This window comes from Chrysemys picta, chromosome 5 (assembly GCF_011386835.1).
Source record: "Chrysemys picta bellii isolate R12L10 chromosome 5, ASM1138683v2, whole genome shotgun sequence".
Lineage (NCBI taxonomy): Eukaryota > Metazoa > Chordata > Testudines > Emydidae > Chrysemys > Chrysemys picta.
The window spans coordinates 20,462,765-20,481,664 of record NC_088795.1 but is presented as its reverse complement, the minus strand read 5'-3'; the positions used below and the strand labels follow the sequence as shown (position 1 = coordinate 20,481,664).

Here is an 18,900-nt window from a genome sequence, read left to right as displayed (position 1 = left end):
ATAGCTACGTCTCTCGGGGTGTGATATTTTCACACCTCTGGGAGACACAGGTATGCTGATGGAAGTTTTCAGTGTAGACCAGCCCTTGGATGTATTTTTAACATAGTGCTCCGGAGCCAGGAGCACAAATCCCACTCACAAACATCAGGGTTTATTCAGAATCCTTCCATGTCACACTTTTAAAACATATCCCTTTAGTAAATCATAACCGGTAGCTGTTTTCAGCTATGTGTACCTAAAGCTAACCACTTACAAACAGTTAAAAAAAAAGTAAAATGCCAGAATATGATGTCATTTCAGCCTAAATGAGAGGGGAAATTAATGTTAAATTTATGTTCTGTTAACATGATTCTCACATTGTTAAACATCCAGTCGCAAAATCGTCCTTATTGGAGTCACACCTCTCTGGAGCTTTATTTCCAGTTTTAATTAGGGTGTCAGGTGTTTAGTTTAAACTGGAATTTACCTCACAAAACCTTATTCTCCCTCCAGCCCAGCACAACCCTTCTACCCCTAAAATGCTTTCATTTTCCCCCACCAGTTGCCCTTTCATATGTCATCTGAACACTGTACTCCCTGTTAATTTCCCACTGAGCAGTGGCATAAAAGAAAAAATTGCTAAGCCAGTACCTGGAAAATGGAAGTTTGTACCATATTTCTTATACTATATTTCTTTTTAAAGATACTCTATGATTTATCAGCAATAAAGTAAACATATAATTCAAAGGGACCTCTTTCCAAATATAAAATAAAAGGACTCTTTTCAAGGATGCCGATTTAATATTTGTACACCTCCCATCATTGTAGAATCTATGTCTGAGCTCCAGGTGACACTGATTTTCCTTATATTGGCAGAGTCCAGTTACTTTTTAATATTTTTTCTTTCTAAAGTCTTCCGTACATAATTCAGAATTAAGGAAGAGAGATACAAAGGGACCTCTGTATTGAGAAGGGTGCCCAGCCTCTGAAGTTGGGAAGGAGTGAGTGAGCGATATTAGAGAGACGAGCTGGGTGAGGTAATATCTCCTATTGGACCAACTTCTGTTGGTGAAAGAGAGATGCTTTTTAAGCTACACAGAGCTCTTCTTCAGATCTGGATGGAGGGATACTCAGGTGAAGGAGATAGAGCTGAGAGAGATTGCTAGGTCACCAGTCAACTGACTGTGTTGTAACCAGTTCTCAAGAGATTTGGCCGAGCCTACCCTGCTAAACTGGGACTCCTTTTACTTTGGGACCCTCACACCATAGAACCTTTAATTTTCACCCTCTTACTTTGGGACCCTCACACCATAGAACCTTTAATTTTCACCCTTCACTGTAATATGAATTGCTGCTTGCACATTGCAATGCCTTAAAACAATCAGGAACTTTCATTCTGCTTCTCTATAAATGATGTTTCTCCTTATCAGAGTTCAAATGAAGGAGATGCCACTGTATTTGTGTGATGTATAGGTGAACTGATTCTGGTAAAATCTTCTTACAGTAGTTCAGTTAATTATCTCCACTCTGTCTCCCCTAATCACCAAAAGGGCTTCCTATCTTTTATGAAATCCATCTCAGTCTCTCAGCAACCCTATCAGTCTGTTAGGTTGTTGGCTGCCTTCAGATCTCATAAGTTATGAGATTTCATTGTGCCCAGAGTTGGAGCAGTGTATTCTAGGTCACCCCTAACCCAACAATGCAAGTGAAATTTCATTAGACCAGCTGGCCAGAGTCCTGCAAAATTTCAGACTTGAGACCCATCTTGTTGGAACACTACCAAAGGCAGGGGACCTTTCACGGGTCAAGGAACAGCTTTTCTGAAAGTTAAGTGAGAAAGCATTTCCAGGTGTATTCAAATTAAGACTCAGATATAGAGCACTGCCCTATAGCAACTGCAGTGAGCTACAGTATTGAATTTCCTTCTGAAAAAAGCAACCTGCTTCTCTGCCAAAAAATTTTGGTCCACTTTGACAGGTATTTATTTGGGGTGGTATGACCCAACTGACTGCCAACCAGCTGTACTGTTATCCATCTGGATGTTTGTATAAAAATGAGGACATCTTATGTCCACTTAGAAACCCCTCCAGGATTGTATTTCTTATACTTTTTGCAGGGACTACATGATATAGGCATTACTTCCTTTTCAAGTCAACATTCCAAAAGCTAGTGTCTATCAAATCCATCAATTCCATAGTACTGTGAACAATGGGCAATTTTATATAGCATATGTTCAGCTATAGATAAGTTAAGAACACGCTTAATTATTTTCTCTTAAAGCTAGCATGATTTTAACATTAAAAAAATGATTACTGTCATTTATAGCAACAATGATGGCCCTTTTAAACACTTGACAACTCAAATAAATAGCTAGGGTTAGTTCATTATCTACAGTATTCCCCTCCTACTTGCCTATACTTACTGTAGGTAATACCTTTATTACTCTAAACCGTGGGGTTATCCAACTGCAAATAATGACTTAGTTATCTAAGGCAATTGGCAAATTTTCAAGGGTCACCTTTATGTTATGTAGTTAACTAGTAATTTGGTCTTGAAAATGATTGTTTTGCACCTAGATTTCAGAAACAGAATAGGGTGCTTAGTTTCATGTTTGTCTTTGGGCTTCAGCATGAATTCCCTAGAGTCCGATAGATTTTCAAGGCTATGGGTATTGTGTATCCTTGTTACCTTACATTATCACAAAAGGTATGCAAATAGTGTCAATCTAACTGAGGGAGACAGTGGCTGAGCACACAGGTGTTTGGAAGACTGATTGATTAACAGGGACCTTTCTCAGGAAGAGGTGAAAGTATTTGTAAGAACTTCATATGTCTATACTTGTAAAGATTGTTAACTCACAACCTGTTGAAACTTTAACCCTCTTTCTGCTGTGGGGGTCCAAAATAAGTTTTCAAAACAGAATTTCAGAGCTGCTTAGTTTCAAGACAAAGTCAGCCTCATTTTAAAAATTGAAATGATGCATTTGCACGTGCAAAATGCATGCACAGTTACTGCAATCATGCATACCCATAGGGTAGTTGCATACTTAAAAAAAAATTGGACTTAACTGGGCATGTACACAATGCAATCAGAGTAATCACATTCACTGATTAGGTGCATGGTCATATATACAATTTTCTATGCATAAACCTGTGCCTGCCATTTTAAAAAGTCTGTCCCATAGCTTTTGTCCGACTGCCATGCAAAGCAAGTTCCACCTGGTTTCTCAAACATTACCTAATGGTCTGTTTTGATTGTGTTTCTACACAGCTGTGTTTTAAAGCTTTGGTTTATCAATTGTAATAGAGAATAAAATTGCTTTGCCAGAACTAGCTGAGGGGATATTTGCATGGGACATGCGAGCAATTTTATTCTCATTTTGTTATCAAACTATGGAGCTGTGAGTATCTCTAATTTCAAATGTATGGGGAGAGGACTTCAGCAGTAGGCTGAAATACCAAATTAAGGTCCTTTGTCTTTTGTCAGAAGTAGGGCTGTCGATTAATCACAGTTAACTCACGCGATTAACTCAAAAAATAAATCAAGATTAATAGCAGTTTTAATTGCACAGTTAAGCAATAGAATACCAAGTGAAAATCATTAAATATTTTGGGTGTTTTTCTACATTTTCAAATATATTTATTTCAATTACAACACAGAATACAAAGTGCACAGTGCTCACTTTATATTATTATTTTTGATTACAAATATTTGCACTCTAAAAATGATAAAAGAAATAGTATTTTTCAATTCACCTCATACAAGTACTGTAGTGCAATCGCTTTATCGAGAAAGTGCAACTTACAAATGTAGATTTTTTTTGTTACATAACTGCACTCAAAAAGAAAACAGTGTAAAACTTTAGAGCCTACAAGTCCACTCAGTCCTACTTCTTATTCAGCCAATCGCGAAGACAAACAAGTTTGTTTACATTTACAGGATATAATGCTGCCTGCTTATTATTTACAATGTGTCCTGAAAGTGAGAACAGGCATTTTCATGGCACTTTTGTTGCCGGCATTGCAAGGCATTTATGTGCCAGACATGCTAAACATTCGTATGCCTCTTCATGCTTCGGCCACCATTCCAGAGGACATGCTTCCATGCTGATGACGCTCGTTAAAAAAATAATGTGTTAATTAAATTTGTGACTGAACTCCTTGGGGGAGAATTGTATGCCCCCAGCTCTGTTTTACCCGCATTCTGCAATATATTTCATGTTATAGCCGTCTCGGATGATGACCCAGGACATTGTTTGTTTTAAGAACACTTTCACTGCAGATTTGACAAAACGCAAAGAGGTACCAATGTGAGATTTCTAAAGATAGCTACAGCACTCGACCCAAGATTTAAGAACGTGCCTTCCAAAATCTGAGAGGGACAAGGTATGGAGCATGCTTTCAGAAGTCTTAAAAGAGCAACACTCCAATGTGGAAACTACAGAAACTGAACCACTAAAAAAAAATCAACCTTCTGCTGGTGGCATCTGACTCAGATGATGAAAATGAACATGCATCAGTCCACACTGCTTTGGATCATTATTGAGCAGAATCTGTCATCAGCATGGACCCATGTCCTCTGGAAGGGTGGTTGAAAAGCAAACTTTTGTTGTGATTTGAAGGGGGAAGCTGTATCACTCAGCTATTTTTATTCATATTATTCCAAAAAAAAAGAATATTCTGCCATTGTTTAAAATGTAGCACTGCCTAGGTCAAGTGTAACTCCTTAAATACTTTGGGGGAGAAGAGCAGGGGTCCATATTAAGCTAAAAGACTCAATTACAACAAGACCTTGGCATAAATCTTTCTCCTCCATCCATGAACCCAATCCAAATATAGTATTGTGTTGAGGTAAGCCTCGTTTTCCTCTGTACTCTCAAAATTAATACAGTTCATGACTCCCACATTCTTCTTTCTGCATGCTGCCTTAATCCGTTTTGAATGGGAATTGTCTTACTTTGTGTTTTGTAAAAGCATCATGGCCTAAATTTTCCAAGGTGTCTAGTAAATTTCAGGTGGCCAACTTGAGCCACTTAATGGGGCCTGATTTTCAGAGTGCAGGTGCTCAAAACTTTCTGGAAATTAAAGCCTTGTTAAGGTCTCACGCTGGTCATTCAAAATCACTAATAACTTTTTGAAAATGTAGGCCCATGTACCTTTATGTTGCTATATATGTTATAGTAAATAATCAGTGATAATACTCCAATCTCTGCTGAACCCCTTTGTACTGTCCCAGCTAGCACCATGAGCTTCAGAGAGGAAGCCCTAGAAAATGGGAGATTTCCACAATAAATTGAATTTACTTAAACCAAGAACACAATCCATATTAGAAAATACTCACTTTACATTTGTCTTTTCATTTTGCAATGTTAAAATAATGGAGCTACATTGTACAGCATACAAATGTATTCACTGGCTCAGCCTAAGATCTTGCATATGTGCACAGAAAATTACTTGTTTTAATATGCTTTGTTTTTTCAACCAAAAAACTAGAATATAAATTATCTGTATTTTGACCATTCATTTTTGTAAATAACCCAAGCACCTGTTGAAGTGAATTTTGTATGTGATGATAGAGACAGAAGCAAAAATACAGAGGGAGGTCTCAATGGTTGGTAGTATTGCCATGTCAGAGTCACCATCAGGTTGGAAACTGTAGATATAGGCCCTAAACTTAACACAGTAAATGAGCTTTATAAAGTGGTTCTCTGTGGGAGTTGGGAGAATCCTCCATTCCATGTTGCAGTGTCCTCACATCTTTCTGTGCAGTGCTGTAGAGAGGGCCGTAACTGATGGGGTAAGAAGAGTGTCCCTCTGTGACTGCTTGGCATCCGGGATGTGCCCCACACAGCAGAATAGGATCAGTTTTGCTGACTTGGAGGCTTGTGTGGTCCTTTCACAGGCCGAGGATTTGTCCCATTATGAGCCAGATTCTGTGCTTGTTGCAAGTGCATGGCTCCCACTGACTTCAAATTAGTTGCATACACATCTGAAGGCTGAATTTGGCTCAGCAGGAGTATAATGCAATTCTTCAAACTGGGTTTCATGTTACTGTTACCACAATATTTTTTTACCAGAAAATGAGTTTGTGTTGAAAAAATTTACAGTGGCTTTTTGGTTTATGGACAGTGTTCTGCTAAACTTGGCTTTTATGAACATATTCCTCGGGTGATAGATATGACAAAATGTAGGAAGTAGATGCATGTTGAGAGTTTAAGTAGTTTCATAACTAGAGAAAGTCTGTAGAGCTTCACATAAGCATCTGAATGGTCAGGTTTCTATACAAACCGTAATTGAAGTTTCCCCATCATTACTAAGAACCAATGCAGTAGTTGTTTTGCTGATTTGATTGGGACCATATGGGCAATATAATTTATGCTGCCAGTGTATTCAGAAATGTGCACAAAAGATGAAGTTTAAAAAAATAAAATCCAACAGGCTGCATTGCAGACCAAAGTAAGGTGGTGGTAATGTACTGAAAAGTAGGAGGTTTCTTGTTTAGTAGTCAGGGAATTTAACCAACCTGCAGGTTGTAGGAAATGAATGAGGGAATAATTTCATCTGTCCAAATCTTTTTTGCCATCACAAGTTACTTAGCATATTCATTGAAAGACGGTTAAGGATTTATTATGCCTGGTATTTTTAAAGTCCTTCCGTGGTAGATGGGTATTTAAAGCATTTTTGTTTTTTATTTTAAAAGAAGAGAGGGAGAGAGAAATAGTAAAATAGATATTGATGTCATGCTACCATGGAAGCCCGGGGAGGAAATTTTCAACACTCAAGGTGTGGTAGCTAAGGTGTTGCATCTTTCATGAGAAATGGCTCTTCTCCAGTAAGGACATCTGCTTGAACAGCTGCAAAGCTCTTAGGTCCCCGTGCGTCTCTTCTGACATTTAGTAAAGGTCTCAATTAAGATCACCTGTGTCATTATGGTAATCGTTAATTGTAGCAGCACCTTCTAGTTCAGGATCTGTCAGCATTTCTGCTATAAACCTTTTTTTCCCCCTGATATTTGACCTGGTTGTAAAAAATCACCCTAGCCAAAATATGACATACCAGATCTCTGCTTGTGAATTATCACATCCCAAATCTGTTTAATGTCTTTTTTGTACTGTAGTATAACATGATGCCTCACTGGAGGAGGTTTACATGGCTACATTTTACAACACCCAATTCAATTCTACATTTACACAATGAATGTTTTTAATTTTTAAGTGAATGTAATTTTATTTAATAATCCATAAATGTTACACTATTGAGAATGAATAGTAGTTCAATTTATACTGCTTTATATGTACAGGGGGTCACTGGTATACGTCTCCCCCTTATCCATTGTTTCAGATATCCGTCGCTCATCAATAGGGAAACATGTTCCAGTTTGCATTGGTCCTGATCCACATATCCGTTGTTTGCATGGATCGGGATGAGCGTGAATTGGAAAATGTTCCCCTATTGCGCAGTACTTTACTTGCGTCCGCCAGCGGCCCACAGGGCCATCAACTCATCCCTCTCCCTCCCAGTGCCTCCTGCCTGCCGCGATCAGCTGTTAGGCGGCATTCAAGAGGCGTATGGGGGAGGAGAAGGAGGAGCGGGGATGGGACGCTCGGAGGAGAGGGTGGAAGTGGGTGGGAAGAGACAGGGCATGGATGGACAGGGGTGGGAAGAGGCGGGGCAGCCCTGAGTACAGTACTGTCCTGTACCCATCATGAGTGTAAAACGCGTTCAAAGTGTTAAAAGTGGGCCTGTGTCTAAGAGGCAGTGTTAGAGTATAACATTAGAAGTGAAATTGGATGTTATAAAATGTATTGAAAGAGGTGAGCATGCAGCTGATATTGCTCATATTCTCGGTTTGCCTGCTTCAACGACACACTCAATTTTTAAGAGTGCTAATCGAATTCATGTAAGTGCTAGAAGTGCTACGAAGTGGTCATCAGTGAAGATAACGAAACAGAGCAGCAGTACAGGGATCCTCAGACTTACGACACAATTTGTTCCTCAGAATTGTGTTGTAAGTCGAAACGTTGTAAGTCGAAACCGCTTTTCCTGTAGGAATCAATGGTATAAAGGGGGGGATTGGTTCCTGAACCAAGACTTGATACACTATTTTCACCACAATAATCCAGATTTTTGTACTAAATGAATTATAGATGACCAATGTAGCAACATCAATGCCTTTATTTGGTAAACAGCATTAAAATAAAAGCCACATATGCTTTGACTTTCCAGAACTTTTTGAAGGGCTCTTGGCTGGGGGCTTTGCTGAAGACTGGGCTGCAGGTTTCTCTGCAATCTTAAAGAAGTTCGGACAGATGTTCTCCTCTTCTCCTTGTAAATTTCTCTGTAGCAGATGCACATGTTGGATATGCCCCTATTCACAGATGCACTGCATTATAAAGAATGGAGGTGGAAGGGGGGGGGGGGTTGCTTGTCTGATTGGCTTCCATGGCCAGGGTAGCTTGTTGCTGGGTAGCCTTGCCATTTGTTTTTGATTGACTGAGCCTGGGGCCAGGAGCCAATCAGAAAGCTCAAACAGTGAAATCAGTGATTGGCTGAGGCTCAGCATGTGATGTGTGCTGTTCTCCCTGCCGGCTTTCATCGTAACGGGCAGTCAATTGAAAAGTGTCGTAAGTGGCGTCTGACCACTCCCTGTACAATGGAGAAGATGGAATGTTTGCTGGCTGATTGGATTGATGACCTCCTTGAAAAGAAGACACCTGTGAGTTTAACCTTGATTCAGGAGAAGGCCAAAAGCCTGTATAATGATTGAAAGGAAAGAGGGAGAGAGCTCAACAGCAGAAAAGGAGACCTTCCATGCTAGTCATGGGTGATTCCACAGATTTCAGAAGTATGCCAATCTACATCATGTAAAACTCACAGGAGAAGTGGCTAGTGCGGATGAAGAAGCAGCTGAAATGTTTCGTACACAGCTAAAACCAATTGTTTCGGAAGGTGGCTACTCTCCAAAACAAGTTTTTAATGTCAACGAGATGGGCCTTTAGTGAAAGAAGATGCCAACGAAGACTTATATTTCTCATGACAAGAAGACTGCTTCTGGATTCAAAGCCTTAAAAGACCACTTAACCCTTCTGCTTGGGGGAAATGCAGAAGGTGATTATAAGCTGAAGTCCTTGCCTGTCTACCACAGTGAAAACCCAAGAGCAATGAGGGCCTACGTCAAGTCTCATCTCCCTGTAATTTGGAAGCCGAACAGAAAGGCCTGGATGACACGCAATATTTTCCGTTTGTAGACCATGCTGTCCCTGAGTTTAAGGCTTACTGTCAAAAGGAAAATTTGGCCTTTAAGATTCTCCTTCTGCTGGATAACGCAAGTGTCCACGAACTGGACTATGAAGCCCTCTGCCCAAACGTCAATGTCCTATTTTTGCCACACAGCACCACATTGTTGCTGCAGCTTATGGACCTGGGTGTATTGGCCACGTTCAAGGCTTATTACCTACGGAGGACATTCTCAGTGCTGATTAAGGGGACGGCAGGTGAAGGAAAGCCCAGTGTAAAGGAGTTTTGGAAGTCCTACAACATCTTGAATAGCGTGGAAAACATTGACGCGTCGTGGGAAGAGGTCACTTCGCAATGTATGAACGGCGTTTTGCGCTGTGCAATGTCAGATACTATCCACAGCTTCATGGAATTTGATGCCATTTCTGCTCTCGAGCAAGAAATTGTCAAGTTGGCAAAGGATATTGGCTTTGAGGAGGTGGAGGAAGATGATGTACATGAGTTGTTGGAGTCTCACACTGAGCAACTGACAAATGAGGAACTGATTGAGCTGGACAGCTGGACCAACAAAGGATATTTGAAGAAAGCAAGGACGATGATGACGATGACGTAGGGCAGAAAGCCAGGAGTCTGACGACAAAGAATCTGTTCCGTTTCTTTGGATTTCTAGATGAGATGACAAAAATCATACAGAGCGGTGATCCTTTTCGTGAACGGTCTGCCAAAGTCTCCAGGGCTCTCAGTGATGCAGTGGCTTGCTACAGGGAGATCTATCATTCAAAGAGTCATGCAGGAGAGCAGACGTCGATAAAATCCTTTTTTAAGACTTCTGCGACCGAAAAGCCAGCCCAAGAAAACCCAGCCGCTACCCCTATCAAAGTTTAGCATAATTGACATTGTTTTATACTGTACTACTGTACTGTATTTACTGTATTAAAATGTTCTATGTGTTCTACATTATTTTATTCAGTGTTTTGTGTGTAAAATGTGTGCTGTATAACCTGTCAGTGTAAAAAGGTACACCGTTTACGTGAAAAGAGCATTGTCATAGGCGAATGTGGTGAAGTTGTGAACTAATCCCCCTCTTATTCCATTATTTCTCATGGGGAAAAATTCCCCAGTATACATCATTTTGGTATCCATTGCCCTTTTCAAGAACACAACCCTAGTGTATACAGGAGACCCCTGTATTCATCATTCTTTGTTATTCATGCATACTTATATGTAATATGCAGTGAACTACAGCATAATAGATGTGGTACATGCTTGTTCAGATTGTTTTTAATGATGGAAAGATTTTAATTTCTGACATGGCTGAATTGTGTAGCTGGAGTGTGCTAGGCACTCCTCTCTATGTAGAGTGCGTTATATTCGACCTGTGAGGATCTGTTCCTCACCACCATAGTAGAGCTCTTCCAGGAGTTCTAGGAGACACTCTCTTTTCCACTTTCTTGCCCAGATCTCTAGGAGGCTTTCCGAGGGGTGAAGGTAACTTTTACATTGAAAATTCTCCCTCTTAAATCTCATTTTTCCTAATAAAACATTCCCCTTTTAATTTCATTCCACATTCTTCATTCATTGTATCATGGTCTGAAGCTTGTGAGACATTCTTCTATTGCTGTCTCCAAAAAGAATGATTTCCTCCATCCCTCAACGTTTTTGAGCTCTCTCACCCTCTGCTTTCCATGATCTAACTTGCTTTGTCATTTTACATCAAAAGTAAAATTTTCACAAGCACTTAAGTGACTTAGGAGCCTATGTCCCATTTTGAAAAGTGATTTATGAGTCTATGTCCTGTTGAAAGTCACTAGAATGCCAAAACCTCCTGTGGCTTCACTTTCCCTTCTTAATAGTACCTCTTCTAACAATATGATTCTTTTCTTTCTCCTCCTTTTGTATATTGACTTTATTAGAGACCATCAATTGTTGACTTTTTTTGTTTTTTAGTTGATTGCAATTTATTGTTTTGTTACTGTGTCCCTCAGTTACCCTTACTCATTGCTTTGAATCGAAGGCGCCATGTAAACAAATAAAATGTAGTCTAATATAATATTGTACTCTAATGGATTCCTTTCAGTCTCTTTTCTTGGCAATCCTATCATTCCTATCCTGAGACTGAGTAATGAAGTCATGGGAGTTGTTACCCAAAAGGGTTGTTGTCTTCCTTACTTACTCTCATGCACAATATCTAAGTAGTATAAAAGTAAATTGTGCGCTTCTATGAGAAAGTAATCTGTAGTGTGCAACTGGTTACTTTTCAGATCCACAAGTTAGTAACTTGTCTTGTTATTGAAAGTAACTATGAAACAAGCTTGCTCTGACTAGATTTCACATAGTTAATTTAAATACGTGCCGCAGCAAACGTTTGGTGTTTTCCTATCCGGCGTCCTTCTGTGCCACAGCGAATATTTCCAAATTGTATTTATGCATTCAGTGTGTAACGGAATGTTCCCCTTTTCCTACAGCTTCTTTATTGTCATTAGTGGTTTTATTTGTTTGTTTTGTTAGGTTTTCCTTTCTGTGAAGTAAAAGTAAAATAATTTATCTGAAATTCTGCTTTATTTAAGCCTTGTAAATCCATTTAGTTTCTTCTTTTATCTGTTTCCCTTTTATTGTCCTTCTTCATTTGTTCTTTTGTTGTGAAAGTATCTACTAAACATAAATATTAGAAAGAAAATAAGAGGTTAATAAAACATTTTATTGCTATATGACTTGATTGTTTGAGGATAAGGGGCTATTTCTTTTTTATTATTCGTTTTATTTCTTACGATCAAGACAGTTTTCATTCCTTTTGATCGGTAGTGAGTCCCCAGAAAGTGATGAAAAATTATCAGCGAAGATTTTCAGTCAGATGCAGGCACTCTTTTTGTTTCCCTGATAACATTCATGTATTTGACCTTCATTAGGGAAGAACATTTATCACCAGCACCATCTAGCCGTCTGTTAGTATACTTGTCCTCTGTTGTACATGTTCTTGTAAACTGAAGTATTATGGATCACTTTAGGCTTATAACCCAAGTAAACAGTTATGAAGGATGTTGATGATAACTCAAGAACTCATCCGCAACAGAGTGTTGCAGTTTGTAATATGGTTAAAGTAAGGACCACAAATCACTCTTAATAGTGTTTCACGGTCATTATCTCAATGACGCTGGCCTCTTCAGGTCTGCTCCACAGAGCAAATCTCTGTACAGTGTGTGCATGCACAAGTGGACCTGCTTTAGCACTGATGCTTTTACTAAGATAGGCTTTGCATCATTGGAGACCCATCTATTAGGATAGACCAGTGGTTCTCAACCTATTTACCACTGTGGGCCGGATATGCAGCTCTCTATGTGTTATGTTGGCCATATTCTCACAATATATTATACTACCTCTATGGCCCTGAGGATATCACATGGGTCGCAGCTGTGTGCTGATTGGGCCGCAAGCGGCCTGCAGGCCATGAGTTGAGAAACACTGGGATAGACATTTGTGCAGAGGGGATGGGCCTTGGGTGAAGATTTTTAATTATGGGGGTTAGAGTTTTGTGTGAAAATGTCAGCTTGTAGACTGGCTTCTTTTGTTGGAAGAAAAGTTATCGGTTTGTGATTGCTGTCTGTCTTTGTTGGATTTAATTTTAACTATATGTGGGTGCCAAGAGCCTGGGAGAAGCATTCGTTTGTTTTGTATGTTGAAATAACGCTGCGTAAATAAATAAGATTTTACATATGCGATAATAGTTTAGTCATCTGCATTTTGTTACATTGCTGTTCAAAGTGTGTTGATTTATCAACTGTATGTTTGTGGGACACAGCATATCTAATAGCAAAGCTCTCATTTTAAAAACTAATTCTGCTTCGCTCTTTCCAATCTTCAGGACTGATGGCTACTGTTTCACCATGGTAGAAGAAGATGAATTTGGAGGACGGACAATTGCTTCAGGATGCCTCGGCTTAGAAGGCTCAGACTTCCAATGCCGGGTAAGAAAAGAGTTATGATCAAGGTTTGGTCTGGCTATTGTGATAGTTTTCATTCAGCTGAACTGTAGGCAGGATAAAGGCATACATCTGCTGCTTAAAATTTTGATCATGTGGGAGATGTGCCCTCTGCACTGAATGCTGAGGAAATGGCATCTACTCCCCAAAACTCTTGCTACTTCTTCAAGCACACCGTGTTGCTAGTTAATTAATATTAGCCCCTGCTTTCCTGGTGAAACTACCACTCGGGTAATTACATTCTGATTCTCTAAATTCCCCCTGCAGCTTGAATTAGGTAAGACATTCTTTACTTCCTTTCCTAAACTGCTGTGTGCTGCGTAGTAGTGTGCCGTAAAAAAGTTGCTGTTTTCACACTAGAAGTTGTTACGTAGCACTGATGTGTAACGTGAGTCCTGTATGTGTAGACAGTCATTCAGCCAGTAAATGTGGGGATCCACCTCTATGAAGGCAGTATAGTTCCAGGGAGAGAAATGTTTTTCCATTTCATGTACTGCAATCAACGTCTCACCCTACACAGCAATTCTCTTTTGTGCTTGCATGTTTAACACAGAGAAATCACTCGGGGTTAAATCCCCAGCTGTTCTGTGCAAAGCTCAGCATGACGGTGGAGGGAGGACAGCAGGTGGAATGAAGATGACTCTGAGTACATCTACACTGCAAAATAAAACAAGAAAAGACCACAACCATGGCAGCGAGTCTCAGAGCCTGGGTCAACTGACTTAGGCTCTTGCTACAGGGTGTTGAATAAGGGTACAGGGTAAGAATAGCAATGTAGACACTCCTGCTCGGGCTGGAGTCCAGGCATTGATACTCTACCCCTTGCTGGATTTCAGAGCCCAGGCTTCAGCCCAAGCAGGAACATCTACGTTGCTATTTTTAGTCCTGTAGTGTGAGCCCAAGTCAGTTGACCTGGGCTCTGAGACTGGCTGACGCATTTGTTTGTTTGTTTGCAGTGTAGATGTACCCTAAGTAATCTTTCTGCTCCCACACCCAAATCTGGGCCTGTCCAGGGACCAAACCAGCTATTGGTTCAAGTTAGAGCAGGCTAAGGGTTGCTCTTATTTTCACCTGCTTGTAATAAACTCACAGGAGCCATTATTCCAGTAAATATCTCCAAAGTATAGTGCACTGTGTTCTGTCCCCTCCTGCTCCCTCTTCATACCCTTCACAAATCTATTTCGCTGGGGGGAATAGATGACGGAGTTGATTACATTGGCTTTAAGCCGTCTGAGTATTCCCCTACATGAAGGGAATCATGCGCTAAAGTGAAGATTTTCAAAAATAGGAGTCTAAAATGAGGCTTCTGAGTGCTTACTAAATAAGTAGCCAGATTTTCCAAAATGCTGATCATCCTAAAGTCTCTGTTGAATTCAGGCCTGACATTAGGCATCTGTTTCTGGAAATCTTGGCCTTGGGGCAAAATTCTGTCTGCTTTGCTCTGGAAAGTGGGACAGAGGATCAGGCCCTCAGTCTCATTGTACATAAACGTGAAATCTATCTGCCCCAAAATTCAAATGGAACGCTTGAATAATGTAACACTAACGCACACGTTCTCTCACAGCTCTCCCGTATGCTGTTACGGCCAAATACATCTTTGTATAATTGTAATGACTTCAGTGAAATTTCACAAGGGATGAATTTGTTCTTTAATGTTTAAATGGCTTTATTAGGGTGGCCCAAATCCTTATTGCAGTCATATTTGAAATCCTCCACTGGTTGTGATGCTATTTACCATGTCAGGTCTGTCTCCTTCTCCAGCGCCCAAACAACAGTGTCTGTTGAAAAGAACAAAGTTGCTCACACAGTTCTCTGTGAATTTCTCTGTTGCAGGATACACCCATAATACATCACAGAAGAACTATTGCATGCTGCACAGACGACGATTTCTGTAATGAAAACCTTCACCCTACGCTGCCACCACTAAAAAATAGAGGTAAGAGGAGGAAGAAAATCTAGCCTTAAATCAGTAGATGCCTGTATTTTTCCTAGAAAAGAAAAGAGAATTAGATGAGCTGCATGGAAAAAACATTTTTTTTTGTATCCCATAGATGTTCTGGTAATATACGGAAACAGTATCTACTTGGTATTTACCTCTATTTGTATTCCCATCATGCCTACAGGCATCAGTCAAGGATCAGAGACCCATTGCACGAGGTGCTGTGTGTAGTAAAATAACAGTGCCTGTTCCAAGGAGCTCACAGTCTAGGTTAGGCTGGGGCAGGGATTATCTCTTACTTTGTTTGTACAGTGCTTAACATGGGGTGGGGGGTGGGGTTGACTTATTGAGGCCTCTAGGTGCTCATGCCATACAAATATAAAATAACAATAATGAGTGCCCTCTGTCGTTGCAAAAGATTGTAGTTTGTAGCTACGTAACAATTTCAGAACGACACTTGGGACCAGATCCTCAGCTGCTATAAATCAGCGTAGTTCCACTGAAGCCAGTGGAACTAATGACGATTTATAGCCGCTGATAATCTGGCCCTCAGAGAATAAGGTCTAGGCGTTACCATGAACTCTGTGTTTCAGAGGTATAGAACAAACAATAGAGTAACACTCTGCACAAATGCATTTCCAGATTTGGTTGGAAGTTATACAATATTTTTATTTTTAAAATACAGCAGTTCCTGGGTAAGTATGACATGTATAGACATTGGCATAGCTGCTGTGCAGGACTTGTGTGGTCAGCAATAAATTTGGTCCTAGGAGACAGAGTTTCCAATTTTTTTGGTGTTGCTCATTTAAAGCTGAGAACAAAATTTGGACCGTAGCGTTGAACAGTAAATCTCAGTCTAAACACATAGATATATTCTTATTACTTAGTTAATTACTTACCCGCACACACCCCCACACATGCATATAGAAAGGACTATTCCTGCAGTCCTAACTTATATAAGGGCTTACTTAATTGAGATTCTGCACAGCAGGGCTACAGGATTGGGCCCATAGAATGCAATATGTAAAATAATTCAGCATTGACTGGTGAGCCATGAGATCACTGAAACCTCATAAAATTCTGACTCCCAACATAAGAGCTCTGTAATTTTGTTGGTCTTTATTAAGAGAAAAAAAGTTACTTGGACAGAGAGAAAATCCCCCAAGTAAGTACATTTGTATGTTTGTATAGTATATGAATAATATAATTTGATTTTGGAAAATCAAGTCCATGATTTTTCCCACACACACTGGTTGAATTAAACCCTGCAGATTCAAAATGGGGCAACCTTGATCTAACTTGTCCGTTTTCTTGGTTTTATATTACATTTGCCATTCCAGCCTAAACTGGATGGAAATGTAAAAATCAGGTAGTTAGCATAGTCAGATATCTATCTACTGTTTATGCAAAAACTCAAGCTCTTTTGCTAATGCCAAATTTTCTTCTTCTTTTTTTTTTTTTTTTTTTTTTTTTTTTTTTTTTTTTGTGGGGGCAGAGGACACTGAAGTACTAAGGTGACAGATAGCTAAGATGAATAAACACCAAATAGCAGAGAGAATATTTTTGAATACATTATTGGATGAATAGTTTTTGAGCTGCTTGAATACGGCAAAACTAGTTGTTTAATTTGCTGTTTGAGAAACAAATGGCAGTATGTTCATTTAATGTAATTCCTCCAACACTAGTAGCTAGACAGCAAATTGTGGCTGTAATTTTAGAGCCTGCTTCAGATAATGTGGCTCTAGGGTCTGTAGCTGTGAAACAGCACCAAAGCCAGCCCCTTTTTGAAAGCTGTATGGTCAGCTGTGATCCTTGGTGCCATAAGCCAGGGTAGTTTGCCACTGCTCTATCACAATCTGAACACTCACCAAAAGGGCAGCAATTTAGACTGTGAATTCTCCCACTAGCCATATCCAAGTACATGCAGCTAATATATAACGGTTGACGGGGTTCTGTGTTAATAGCCATTCTTCCTGTCTTGGATTGTTTTTAAATGTGCTGCAGTGACTCTCAGAATTATCAGGATTTAACATAAACAGTGATGTTAAAATAAATAACTAAAATTAAAAATGGACTTGTTGAAACAAAAACTCCACTGGAGTGGATGCAAAAATGTAGGTTGTTTGGTATTTTAAAACATACAAAAAAGTATGTTCCTGATCAGGAACTTTTGACCAAGGTCAGATCTCAAGGGAAACCAAGGTCTGGGGAGGTCCTTCAGCCATAGGTCAAAGGTTGCTAACTAGAAATTAACCCATGCACAGAATTATCATCTACAGATGCGTGCAATTTGTGTTCTGAAAGTGTTTCTCCATACCTAGCATTTCCTGAAAGGGACTCACTCTTTAACCGGGAACAGAATGAAGCAGCAGATATATGAAAATATCAGACAGAAGAATTAAAATCAAGCCAGAGAGCTATCTTTGTGTCAAGCAGGAAGGAAAAACATAACAGCAGCTAAATCCATTTCTGGACAGTGTTCTGGTGCATCCTGCAGTACTAGTAGAATAAAAATACCCTGGAGATAACATGGAGTCCCCTTGCTAGTCATGCAGCCGCCTTATTAAGGAAATGAAAATAATAATCATGGCTGAAAGGACACCTCTCTTTTAAACAATAAAAATATTACAGGAAATCCCAATGAAAGTGCAGACTGAAAGCAGATGAGAACAAATATGTCTTTACTGATTTAAAGCCTTTATAAGCAGAAGTGGTGGTGCCACCATGTCTGGCTCCCTGCCTGTAGAGCTAGTGATGAATGGGCACGGGAATGATTGGAGGAATGATGATGGGGTCTGATGTGTGCACACAAGTCTCCAAGCCTCAGATTTCACTGCAGTTTTTACCCAGATAATATGAATACTGTGAACTGGAAGAAACTGGGGAAGCAGGAGAATCTTCTGTGCATCTGATATGCTGACTCCACCCGAAACCCATTTTGCTGAGTTTTAAATACACGTTTCAGCAGAGTGCTGTACATGACAAAGTGAGATGGGGCCGGAGGGAAGCACTAGAACTGTCCGAAAGGCTCTTGAGTCTTACTGAAGATAGTTTCTAGAGAAACTGTTTCTTAACTTGTTTCTTCTGTTATCATCTCTCCCTCCCTGTACTGAAGACAACCATGACATCCCTGTGTGGTGTCTAGAAATAACATCACTGTGTATTTTCTTATAAAGTGTACTCCTTGCATGCTGGGCATTGGACAATGGCTAAAACTCCCATTCAGCCAGAGTATATAGAAGAGCTTCAGTAATGTATTGCTTGTTTATTACATATCCCTCACATAATAACTCACTGCCGTCTTCTAAAAAAATAATAAAATCCTGCTTACTTTCATAACCTCACAGCTTGGTTTGGCTGCAGTTGATAACTTATAAAACATTAGGAAGCACTGGGTCTAAGTCCAGTTCCCATATCACAAAAATTAGTGCAAATTGGCACCTTTTTCAATCGCAGCTGAGAGGCCAGGGATTGAATAAGTTTGAAGACTGAACCACCTGCCTCTTTGCCATCCCCAGGAAATAGCCCCACCAGGTTTGCACTGAGGCAGACGGAGAAGTTTGCATGGCTGCTTTGTATGCAGCACCTGGTCTGTGGACAAAGGGAGGACGTCAGTGTCCAGGGGAAGTCAGTCTGGTACTTTTCACCAGCCTAAATTGTATCATAGAAATATAGGGCTGGAAGGGACCTCGGGAGATGCCTCCTGTGCTCAGGCAGGACCAAGTAACCCTAAATCATCCTTGACAGGTGTTTGTCCAACCTGTTCTTA

General features: G+C 40.0%; 1 protein-coding gene across 2 annotated transcripts in view; it reads left to right on the top strand.

Annotated features, from left to right (window-relative positions):
* BMPR1B (bone morphogenetic protein receptor type 1B) overlaps window positions 1–18,900 on the top strand; it is a 358,401-nt gene that overhangs the window by 329,299 nt on the left and 10,202 nt on the right. For both annotated transcript variants that reach the window (XM_065596087.1, XM_024099901.3), the window contains 2 exons: window positions 13,075–13,177; window positions 15,026–15,128. In XM_065596087.1, the coding sequence (XP_065452159.1) occupies window positions 13,075–13,177; window positions 15,026–15,128 (206 nt within the window). The remainder of the gene's footprint in view (window positions 1–13,074; window positions 13,178–15,025; window positions 15,129–18,900) is intronic.